This window comes from Platalea leucorodia, assembly GCF_965183815.1.
Source record: "Platalea leucorodia genome assembly, chromosome: 18".
In the NCBI taxonomy this organism is placed as follows: domain Eukaryota; kingdom Metazoa; phylum Chordata; class Aves; order Pelecaniformes; family Threskiornithidae; genus Platalea; species Platalea leucorodia.
Window position 1 is genome coordinate 7,228,247 of NC_138840.1, and position 12,555 is coordinate 7,240,801.

General features: G+C 45.4%; 1 protein-coding gene across 1 annotated transcript in view; it reads left to right on the plus strand.

Moving 5' to 3' along the window:
- Window positions 1–4,346: 4,346 nt before the first annotated feature.
- CSMD2 (CUB and Sushi multiple domains 2) overlaps window positions 4,347–12,555 on the plus strand; it is a gene marked incomplete at both ends in the record, with an annotated part of 300,879 nt that continues 292,670 nt past the window's right edge. Inside the window, one exon of the mRNA XM_082329451.1 lies at window positions 4,347–4,503. Within this exon, the coding sequence (XP_082185577.1) occupies window positions 4,347–4,503 (157 nt within the window). The remainder of the gene's footprint in view (window positions 4,504–12,555) is intronic.

Sequence of the window (12,555 nt, forward strand, 5' to 3'; positions counted from 1 at the left end):
CTTTCAGCCTCTTCGCGTTCACAAACGGTCGTTTTGTGTTGGTAATGAAGAGCCGTGGCAACCGCGGAACCATGGGGTCTGGCAGCTGGCAGGAAGGGCAACAGCTGGAAACATCCACTGGGCTTCCAGCAGCAGGAATGGAAATGGCAGCGTTGTGTCCTTTCATGTGGTTGAGAGTATTCTCTGGCATAAATCCCTAAATTCAACTGTCCCTGCCTCCCTGTTCCTGAGCTCCCTATCACTTCTTGTGTGTCTGCAGGTGGCTAAGCCCCGTGGAGTGCACAGAGGGCTGTCCCTCAGGTCCTTTCCCCTTCTCTTGCCGTGTCCCTCATCTTTCTGCTGACATGAGATGAAGAGCAGAGGCCTTGTGTGAGGGAAGCAGTGCAGACAGAAGGGGTATTCCTGCTTTAGCATTTACTCTTTATTTGGCCACAGCCCAAAGAGGAGGAGCAACATCCCTGTCTGAGGCCCACCTAGCTACTTCTCATCCCTGCTCAAGCAGTTTGTGTCCCTGAAACTCTTCACAGCCTGCTCTAGATCCACCCTCCACAGCAAGCTGCACCCAAGTCTGCTCTATCAGGAGATAAGAGGAGGGGGGACTAATGCTGACTTGCATCTCTCAACAGCTGACCCTTTTTTCTACTTGGCTGCCTTGTGTTCATGCCGTGAACATCTTTGAGTCTGTGTGCCACCTAGGTTAGCTGGGCCCACAGGGCTGCTGCTACTGCAGTATTTCTAGTTGTGAGCTTCTGTAACTTTTCCACGTTTCCAGAAGCACAGTGGCACTTCTGGCCCTCTGTGATGGAGGGGGAGAATACCTTTAGTCACCTTGTAAGCCCTTCCACTGCCATGGAAAAAGAGCTTGTTCTCAGTTTTGGAGCTTGCATATTTTTCAGCATCAGGGCTACAGAATTTTGCTTTGGGGACTGTTTTTTTTCAACATCCTCTGTGGCGTTTTTGGGTGCTGGGCTGTAAAACTTCATCTAGGTATGAAAATACAAGGCCAAATATTTTTTAAATATAAAAGTAATGTGCACACTTTCAGATGCAACAGCTGTGTATTGAATTCTTTGCTACCGAAATCATTACACTGTACACTAAGATCTTGGCTCTGTACTTATCTCCCTTCAGATAACCCAGAACTGGACTCTCCTGTCTTGTAAGTTAAATAGTGACTGCAGTTTCTTGCTAATAGATATATTATTCATAGCTATCTCTTAACTCACAGTTATGCCTGGATAAATGTTCTTTTCCCCCCAATAGTGTTAACATGTGGTTAAGAGAATAAATGAAATAAATTGTCTGCCATTTACTAAGATGTTTTGCCCCCCCCCCCCTTACTAATCGTGGTACTTAAAATTTTAGGGAACATGATTATGCTCCCAGTGTGACTGCCTTCTATAGTTCCTCATATCACCAGAGTGGTTTTATCTGCATTCTTTGGACCATGATGCATGTAGGAGAGAGGAGGGAGAGAGAAAGAGAAGAGCCCTATGGATGTGGCTTTGTGTCAAAACTAGAGGAAAACCAGGTTTTGGCACTCACTGCCTTTCTAAGTCCTTGATTTTTATCACAGCCCGTTTCTCTTCCTCCGGGAAGCTGTTGCGAGGACTTGGTTCATGCCTGTGAATTGCTCTCGGCTCCATGAGTTAAACTGGAGGGATGTTGCAATCACTGTTGTCTATTTTATTTGGAAGCATCACAAAACAGATCAGACTGTTTTGTCAGGGAGGGTGAGGTACTATGTGATAAATGGAATATAAAACAGTTGGCTAAATATCTGCAGAGAATGTGGAAGGTGGTGAAGTCTGAAGGCAGCAGACTCCTTTCAGCCCGGGCTCTGACTGCGGGTGGCAGTGCAGAGCAGAATTTGTCTCTTGGTGGGTGCTTACACTGAAGACAGGATTTCTCTTTTGGTAGAGAGGTAATTTTGCAAGGTGAGAAGCGAAGTGAGTGGTAGGGGTTAGAAATGGGCTGTTAACCCGAACCTGCAAATGCCTCCTTGTTAGAGATGTGCTGAAATCAAAGTGGGTGATGGTTTCTGCTGTGTTCATCTGTCTTGTCCATTTAGCAAATAAATACAGGTTTTTTGTGAGAGTTAGACCCTAAACCTTAGTTTTTAAGAAGGAAGCTTACTTGGGAGGAAACCCTCGATTTGAAATAGATATGATTTTATTAACCAGGAATAAAGTGGGATTGTATCTCCTCAATGACTTTATTATGCCTGTAGATTGTTCTTGATGCAGGGCTAGCTGACTTTGGCTCAGCCTATGCCCTGCTGCTGTGCAGCAACCAAGTCACATCTTCAGCTGAATGCAGTTTTGGGATGGGGGGATTCTTTGGGGTGAACAGCCGCAGAAGGGAAACCCAATGTATGGAGCTGTAAAGTGTGGTACCCTGTTCTCTGATCCTTTTGTATTTGGATCCGTGCCTTTGAACAATAAGGTCTATTTGAATAGGACACTGCAGTTTAAACAGACATAAAGCAACTCTTTCATGTAACAGCCCTGGTTGCCTTGGCTCTTGGCATCGGTTCACAATGTAGGCAGTGGAAGGATTGAAATGCAGAGGGGACGCAGGGAAAGTGAGTGAGAAAGAGGATTGATTTGAGGGTGGAGGGACAGATTTGCAAGCCCTCGATATAATTTGTTTTTTGGCTGTCAAATAAGCTCATTCAAGGCAACCGGAACACGACTGAAGAAGGGGGTTTTGCAGCAAGAAACTGCAGCAAATGCAAAACGCTAAGGCAGGGGGATGGGTGGCGAGTTGAGCCAGCCGCCCGGGCTGGGCGAGCCGGGGATGCCGGAGCGGCGGGGGCTCGGCCCCGGCCCCATCCCGCCGCGGGCAGCGGCAGCGTCCGGCTGCCGAGCGCTGGGGCCCCGCCGCCGCCCCCGCCCCGGCTCGGCGGCCCCCCCTGCGGGAGGGAGGGGCGGCAGGAGCAGGGGGTAGGGCTGGAGAGGGGGGCTGGGGCTGGTAGGCACCCCCTTCTCCGCAGGCAAGAGCAGTGCTTTTGGGAGAGGGGCTGCTCCGTGCCTGTCGAACTGAAAGGGAAGCATTGAAGTAGGTTCTTGCCGGGAAGTGGGGGAGAATATTTGAGGATGCTTTTTTTTTTTTTTTTTTTAAGCTTTGGTGTCATGTTTGAGTTCTTGTCCATAGATCTGAGCATCATTACCAAGATAATTAGGTTCCTGAATGTGGCTTTAACAGACTGCATTTTTTTCCCCCATCTTGCATGCAGCTGCAGGGACAAATGTCCGAATAGATATTTAAAATACAAAAAAAGTGGTGGTGGAGGAGAAATATCACTCTTGCCAGCCCTGCGAAGGGGCAGCAGCACTACGGCCAAGTATGCCTATAGGCTCGGTGGAGGGGGCAAAGCCAGTGCAGCCTTTCCCACCTCTAGAATACCTTCTCCTGAACCAGTCCCGCCAGTATCAGGCTATTGCTCCATTGCTGGGATCCATGCTGCGAGGACAAAGTCGCAGACTGGAGGAGGTGGGGGGGTGTTTCTTTTGTGATCTCTCTTGTGTTTGTAACAAAATTTGCTTCATCACAAAAATTGTGTCAATATCATCAAGTTGTTTACAGAGGCCAGGGAGAAGGTGGGGGTGCCGGGAGGAGGCTGCATTGCTCTGGCAGATGTCTTAATAGCAGAGATGCTGCGTGCGTCTGTGTACATATGCATACTATGCTATGCTTCATGCAAAATGGGGGGCTGTGGGACTTATTCCTGTACAAGAAACCTGTAGTGTGTCTTAAAAATACAATCCTAAAGCATAATTTGTGGTTTGTTGGCTCTGGTGGGGTGGGTGCTGGTGGGAGGATTGTGCTGGGTTGGGGAAGCAAAACTGAGGCAGATCTATTTGCTGGCTGCACAGCAGCCCCTCACCACAACACCCGTGCCCTCTCCCCTCCCCAGCATTTAGTGAAGAGGAGGATAAAGATATGGGAATGATTAATCAACTGGCTAATAAAAAAGTATAAATCCCTGGGGACTATGTGTTGCTAATGCCGAGGAGCTGGCTCTGAGACAGCCACCAGGAGGGACGAGCCAGCCCTCCTCTCCTTTCCTTGCCTCTCCTCTCCCCGAGCTGCTGCCACACTTGGTTCATTCCAGCTGCAGAAGCTCAGAGCCTTCCATGCGGTGGGATTTTTTTTTTTCTGGGCTGAAAAAAATAATAAAAAAAAAAATCACAAGCCTGACCTGCTTTTTTTCCCCCCCTCTTACCTTTCTCCTCTTTATCTAGCCGAGCTGAGGACTATCCCAATTGCAAAGGGGAAGAAAAAGGGGGGAAAACCCAACAACCACCAACCCCCAGCACGCCCCATTCCTGCTGCCCTTTGACATGCAACCTTCCTTGGGATGGGACAAGCCGGGATGCAGCTGTGGCTTTGGAAGGAACTGGGGAAAATTGGGGATCTTTGCTCTCATGACGGTGGAAGTGAGCTCCTGGAGCCGGGTGCTGCTGCTCTCCGTGGGGCTGCTGGCTGTCTCGGTGACTGGTAAGTGTAATGGAGAAAGCTGGCAACTTTAGGAGCATTTTTCTTCCTGCTCCTTAGATCAAAGGACCAGTGTTAATCCTCTTTGGGGGGGGGGGGGAACGATGGTGACACTGTGTGTGTGTGCACTTATGTGTCAGCACATGCTTCCCTGTAGTGTTCAATACGGAGTATATTTTCTTCAGACCTTTTTAGCTTTGTATGAGATTGTTTCCTTCTGTGTCCTTTGGGAGCAACAATTTTAAGCGATGGGATAATAAAAGGTGGCTTTATTTGATCTCATTCCCCTTCTCCGGTGGCTCAAGTCATTTGTGCATAGTTGCTGTATGATATGCAAGATGACGGTGAAAAATGCCATCACGGTTTCCCCCTCTGTCTTTCCCTTGCATCTTAATTAATTATTTCACTACCCCAGTGTTTGCCCATAGCTGATAAAATAGATTTAGGATGCCTTGCATGAAGATGGAAGCACTTTTCTCTTACCCCTCCTGCCTTTCAAGTTGATTATCTTTTATATATAAGCTCTTTGGCCTCAGCATCATGTTTTTTGTGAAATACACATGTATTGACTTGAAAGACAGCAAAAGACTACTTGAATTTGGGGGGGGACTTTGCTTATGTCTCCTCCCTAGTTTCTGCAACTGCCCTTGTAGCAAAAGCATATCTAAGGACTCAAGTTTATTTCTGGTGTAAACAGCAAATATTTAGGGACTGTCCTTATGTGTGTGTAGGAGGGGGAAGAGTGGGAGAGCGGAGTGTTTGGCAGTGTCTTCTTTCAACACTGTGCAGTGCCCCGATTTCCAAGAGTTTCTAAGTAACGTTTGTTTTGTCTGCTGTATCTTAGGCTAGAGGAATGCATGTTTGTGTGTTGATGTGTATGAAACCTTCTTGGGTTTTGTTGTGTGGTGTTTGGTGGTGTTTTTTGGTTTTTTTTTTTTTTTTTGAAAACTTTATCTGGAATGCAACACTGATTTTATTATGTAAGGCAGATTTCCTCTAAGGAGATACAGAGTAAGTATTAACTGCTCCTCCTGAGTACTCTTGCAGTGAACCTGAAGAGTTTTGTTAACTGGAAGTATCTATTAGGAAAGGGTATAAAACCACCCAAACAACCTACAAGTCCTAATTAAGGATGAATATTTATTTTTGTGAACATTTCTCATTTCTTTAGCAGGAGCATTTAGCCTGTACAGAAGAGAAAACCATTTCAGCAGCTTCTGTTGTGCTTTTCTGATACAAGTTGACCAATGTACGGATACCCAAATATATGATTTAGTATATCAGGGGTTTACAGCTTTTTTCTTCTTCTAAGCTATCTCTAGCTTATTCATACTAGATCTTCCAGGCTTCTCTCTGTACCTGCTTGTTCAGTATATAATTCTTTCTTCTCAGGCCCCTAGCTCCCTTCTCTCTGCATTTAGAGTACTGTCTGTTCTGGATCCTTCACACAGAGGCTGGTGCTGTGTTTGGTTTGTTTTGTTTTTTTTTTTTTTCTTTGTGAGCAGGAGATCTGCAAAAGCTTTTTAGACCTCAGTTGTTTTTTATTTGTATCAGAGCTAGAGGCATTGGTCAATAGCTCCTCTTTCCTAGCTCTTGTTTTTGAACAAATTCTGAAATCCGAGTAATGATCTTTTTGTTAGAGCAAGATACCAACTTTGAAATCAGTGGCTTACTGCTAGATATCCAGAACACAGTGAATGTATATGGAGTGAATGCACCCACTCTTTGCAGAGTCCATGGTGGTTTGAGGGTCTAATCCCAGAAAATAAGTTTAGTCTGGGCTGGGACTTCTAGTACCTTCGCTGAGCAAATCATCAACCTCTGTAGAACAGAGTTCCTAAGAGGCTTCTGCTCTAACCTCGCCAGTTCCTAGGGTTTGTGTAGGTAGTAATAACCAAGAGTACCCATAGTGTGGCAGTAGAGCTGTATATGTAAAACTATCAGTTAGTAGTTCTGGCCGTCTTAAAAATAAAAAGAGAAAGAAATCCTACTCGCATCATTTCAGCTGTGCTGTGTCAGTAGTCCTGTTGCCCAATAATGTCCTTCTAAAAAATGGCACAAAGCATGTGATTTCTTCAGATGTTGCTGTGTCTGCAGGCAAGATAACGTAGCTTCTCTTTGTGCAAAAAACTGACCGAGCTGTAGGGAAGGGGGTGTTTTGTGATGTGCTGAAGTTAATCATGTATGTGTGGGGTGGGGGGGAGGAAGCGGTTCCTATAGTTTCCCCTTTTAGTTTTAAGGGTGCAGTAATGATTTGACAGTGTTTTAAGATTTGCAGAGGGCACTGAGTTTGTCTTTGACTGCCAGTTGATTGTGATCCATGCATGGCCTCTCAGAAATACAGCGTGTATGGTGATTCTGAAATTGTATTTCTTGATTGCCAAAACAGGTGGGAACAGGAATAGTATTCCTTTCTGTTCCCTTCTGGGTAATTAGCTGTGCATCGGCGCTAGAAGGTGCATTTGGGGTATCGATTGGCCAGGGGCATATGGATATACACATATGCAGTTCCTTTGGAAGGCCTATTATAAAGGGGGTCTTGATACCATTATTTACACACTGTGCTTTATAAGTCAGCATCTTGTTTTGTACTGGGTTGTGGAAAGATGCAACCGCTTGAAACATGGTCTAATCAATTTAAACCTGTTGTAGTTTTCTTTTTTCTTGATGGAAAATAGTTTTTGGCAGACTCTTCCTCTGAAGAGTGGAGGAGCGGGAAGCTCTTTATGAATTTTGATGTATGTGTATGTATTTATGTTGTAAATCATCCTTTTATTTTGTTCTGTTGTCTTAAATCTCCAGAGGATGAAGAGCGATGTAGGGACACTTACTCTGCCAGGGAAGGAACTTCAGTGTGAAATACTTAGTGATTTGAGTATATTTTTTTTAAGGGGTAAGGGTATGAGATATTAACTCTCTGAAGTGGTGGATAGATTTTTTTTTTTTTTTTTTTGGTAGGAGGGAGGGAAGCGAATAGTAACCAGCCTGATTACATTTGATTGTGGTGTATGATGAAACTACAGTATTTTATGGCAATAGCTGAGCATATCATTTTGATCTGAGGCCTGCTATCAATGCTGAAGCAGTGGGGATATTGGTGCTAAATGGAATGAATGATTCCCATATACTCATTCATATCTTATTATTGCCTTTTATTACTGGAAAGGAGTCACTTATGGAAAGCATTTAGAGGGTGCAGATGTTTAGGGGGTGCAGCTCTCCTGCTTGGGATCAGGCTGGCTTCTTGGCCCTTAGATTGGGAACACAGAAGGCATCGTGTTGCTGTACGTGCGTCCTCGCCCTTGTGGCCGGGAGAGAGGATATGTGATCTAGTCCGTATGTTTTCAGTGCTTCACAGCGGGGTAACATAGGTGATCCTCAGGTGGACAGGAATAGGGCCTAATCCTTCTCTCTCCATGGGCCTGTATATATGAGGCTGGGCCACCATGTGGCCTTCAGGTTTGGCTGGAGTGTAGCGAATGTACTTCATCTCTTCACGCTGGTGAGTGCTCAGTGAAGAACATCCACGTTCAGCATGCTTTCTCCTCCATGGAAGTATGTGCCCTTAATGGTGGGTAGGGAAGGGTGGGGGAAGAGGAGCCTTTTCTAGGAAGAACTTGCTGGGAAGACTGCTGCGCAGTAGCTAGGACTAATTCAAGCCTTGGATGTTTGGGTCATGATTCATGCTGTGGCACCGCAGGCAAGTAGTTTCACTTTTGTCTTCTCATTCTTTGTATTGATGAATGAGTTCATCATTTGGGGTACAGGAGGCTTTTCTTTGCTGTACAATTGTTCGTTGCCTGTCACTCTAATTTTTTTTTTTGTCATGGCCTCTCAGTGCTGCTGAAGAACACTGAAGCTCAAGCTTTCCTTGCCACTGAGCTCAGTCTCTGTCATGTCAGATACCTCCTAGGGAAATCTTGTATTGATGGTTCCCAGCTGAGCCAGCCTGCAGTGGTACAGAGGTGGATGTCTGATCAACTGATCCTCGGTGGCTGCCTTCCCATTGCCTGGGAGTTTCTGTCAAAAGAAGGCGCTTGTCAAAATGGGTGCAGGGAATGTGATCCAGGCAATCTGCCGTAGATCCCAGGGGATATGCTTTTTGCTAAGGTGGCTTAGGGCTCAGGGTGTAGTTGAGCTGTTGATTAGGTGATCACTTGTAGTATCCCTGCTACAGAGAATACATTTTCCTATGCAGAAGTGACTGTGCCTTATTAATCTACTTTCAGGGACAAGTGAAGAATAATTCCCCCCCTCACACCCTCCTCGGGTTGCTGTTAACCACTTGCACTTGTGCTTCAGGGATTTGCAACTGCTGAATTACTGTGTGGTGCTTGCTGCCTTGCTCTGGCTCTTGAGAGGCCAGTTGTTTGTGAAATGCCAAATTTCACAGCTGTGTTTATGTTCCTGCTAGTGACCCACCCCAACTCCTACTTAAATTTGGCATGGATCTTGACCAGAGGAAATTGTTATGATAATGTTGAGGGGTTAGACAGGTTTGGGGGAAGGTCAGGCAGCCTAACCTCCATAACACTGATGGTGTAATGTCCAGCCATAGCAATAAAGCACTTGTGGAGAGCGGGCTGAGGGGTGAGTCTCATCTCTATGCTGCTTCCATCAGGTGCAGCTAAGCCCTGAGCTAGTTTTCTAATAGTGAGACCCTCTTCGGACATGGAAAGGATGCATAGTTCTCTGGCTAGACCGGTATTGGATTTGGACTTGAGTTTTTTGTTAGGACTGTGCAGCTAACCTTTTGACCTTTCACTGCAATGCATACTTAAGAGGGATATTGTATAGGTGTAGCTGGTATAAAGATTTTGGGGAGAAAGCTGTAACAGATGTCTTTGTGCTCATAGTATTACAAGAGAAGTCTTACTACATTTTTATAAAAAGTATCCTGAGACATAGGGTTGGAGTAATTTTTCATAGGCTTTAGTGAAATTGTAACAAAGCTATGTTTAGCTGAGTGGATTTTAAATGATACTTCTTTACTATCCTCCATGTTTCTAGGCATTGGGAGGTTCAGAAATGCCATGAATAGGCCTAGATTTGAATTAGCCTTTTGCCCAACAGAAAGTATAGCAAATTCAAATGGAAGGGGAAAGAGGAGACTTTAAGGGCTGCAAAAAAAGAAATGATGAAGTTGAGTAACAAAGATTCTGTGCTACTTGAGTTAGTAAGTCCAGCATTGAGTTGTCTATTTGACATATACAGCTGCCAAAAATGTCAGAGGTAGCGTAATCACATGTGTTGGCTCTAATATCCAAATGCAGCCTCTCTGGGTGCAGATGAATGATGGGAAGGTTCACACCATCAGGCTTTAAAGCCTGGGATTTAAAGGGATTTAAAACCAGGTAAGTTTTTTGCTCTACCCAAAGGACTGGCCATAGGAACAGAGATGACCTCATCAATCCTGTCTGTTAACTGGGGTTTTATAGTCTAGCTCAGTATTTTAATGAAGCCTGTATATTGCTGCTTATTGAAGTGTTTCCTTTAAATATATTTATTGAGAACTCCAATACGTGCACTTAATACTTGTCACCTAGATATTACACTGCATAAGTCCAGCCAATGAGGCTTGTATGATACCATCCAATGCCTTTGGTAACCTCTTTCAGAGAAGAGGCAAACATAGAATTAAATGGCTTTCCTAATAAAGCGCTCTTTTAACCTGTATCAGTGGTAAATCCAGAGTATTGACGGGGCTGTGGAAGTGGCAGGGGAAATGCTGCTCAGTATCTTCTTACAAGTGCCAGGCCACAGGAGCCATGTACAAGTCCTTTTCCGCCACACTTTCCTACCGTGGCACTTTGGAAGGAGCAGTGTCACCGTGTACTGCCTCTTGTTCCTCTGCGCCCACGGGTAGCGAGAGGTGGGAGGAACCTGCCCTGCGCAGCCTGACCCACCCTAGGCGTGCGTCGCTCCTGCCCCAGGGCAGCCCGCGGAGCTGCCTCTTAGCTGGAAAGCAACTTGCTTTACGGAGTGACTTGCACAAGGTCATTTGGGGAATTTGTGGCAGAGCTGCAAACATGTTGGTCTCAGCCTTAAACACAAGATCGCTTTTCCTGTTTTGTTTCTTAATTCTCTGCAAAGGAGTGTGAAGCTACTTGTTGTGAGGGGCTTTCAATGCAACTATAAGGTTATTTCTGAGGCCTCCTGTGGTGTGTGAGTGCCTACTTTGAGAAGCAGGCACTTGCATTGCCTTCAAAGAACTCAAGATAGAGATTTAAAAAAAGTGATAGTAGCACCCACAGTTTCCGTGTTTACACAATGTTTCTGGAGGAGTGAAGTACAGTGCAATTATGGAAATCAATGTACTTTGCTTGCAATAAACATGATGCAGTGCAGTAATCTGCAAAATATATGTGCTTCTGCCATGCTATGCAGTGGCAGACTGATCTGATAGTGGTTAATGTGCAATTGGGAAAATCCCATTGATTAAAGAAATCAAATTAACTCTGTTTCAGTCTCTTCGCTGCTGCCATGGACACAGCCAGCCAGAATGGAGACAGTATGCTGCAGGGAGCTTGTATGTAATTTTTTAATACCTCCCTTGCATGAAAGTGGAGAAGAGTTTTTTTGGGGTGTTTTTTTTTCCCCCTTTTTTAATGTGACTTCACAGTGAACAGTATGATATTCTTTCTTTCTTCTCAGTTTCAGGTGCATTCCCTCATTCAGTCCCTTGCAGTAATGGTTGCAGTAATTTTCCATCCTTACAAGGTACAGGCATCCCTACTGTCTGCTGGATAGAAGGAGAACTGGAGACTGTGTCAGAGTCCTGCTGGTGCTAGTAATTTCCGAGAGGTCAAAATAATTGTGGAGTACTGATGATCTGTGACTTTCACTGGAAGAGGAGAAGGGTCTTACAACTGTGAGGCCTGGAGCAGCTATGGTTGCCAGGGAGATGTGTGATAGGGGAGTAATTAAAAAAAAAAAAAAAAAAAATCCTTCCCCATCATCGACTGCAAAAATCTACTTGAAAATGAACTGATGGCCTAGGTTTGGGGGAAGCAGGTATTTAGAGTTGAAGGAAGGGGAACATGACTTGAATAAACACCTGTGCAACATGTGGTATTTACTGTATTTATAGATTAGAATCATAGAATCATTAAGGTTGGAAAAGACCCTTAAGACCACCAAGTCCAACCGTTAACCCAGCACTGCCAAGGCCACCACTAACCCATGTCCCTAAGCACCACATCAGCCCGGCTTTTAAATACCTCCAGGGATGGGACTCAGCCCCTGCCCTGGGCAGCCTGTAATTACAGTATGGTATCCTCAGCAGCTTCATGAGCAGTGGTCCTTACGTGTCTAATGTGGTGTAAGCATACAGTTGGAGGCAGCCCTTGCCTGGAAGAGTGTACAGTCTAAACTATCAAGTATTGGATATAATTCTTGAGTGTTGGAGGATTGTGAAGATAGGTGGAGATCACAACACAGAGGTGCTTTCTACCCGTGCTGCTGGAAGTCTGCTTCTCAAGCCAGGTTTGTCTAAGGACCATATGTGAGAAGTGCAACCGGTGTCACCAGAAAACAGCTTTATACTTTACCTACATCAGACTGGCCTTGAGAAGAGTGCTGCTGTGCAGGACTCATATGCTGGAGCTGCAGCCAGGTTCTCACAAAAGCCTGGTACCTCAGTCCTCACTGGCATTTAGGCTTCCTCCTTAGTGATTCTTGGTGACCTCCGAAGGCAGCTTGCTCTTCCCATCTGTAACCAGAAGGAAATCATCCTGTATTCTGCTGGCAATCCTTTTTTTCTTTCCCTCCATGTAAGGAGGTATTGCTGCTCCTGCTTCATTATTAGTCCTGTAAGAGAAGGCGCTGGGCAGGTGCAGTCTGTGCCTGAAGATGTCTTGCTCTAAGTGCGGGGAAGGTAGGAGGCAGAGCCAGATGCAGAAAGGCTTGCCCAAGGTCTCGCAGCAGGTTGCTAGCAGAGGTAGGAACAGACTCTAGGTCTTCTCCTGTGTGTTCTTGCGTGCTAAACAGCAGCACAGAATGCCATTCTGTTGCTTCAGAGAGATGTTTTTGAGCTGCTTTCTCTCTGCAGATGAG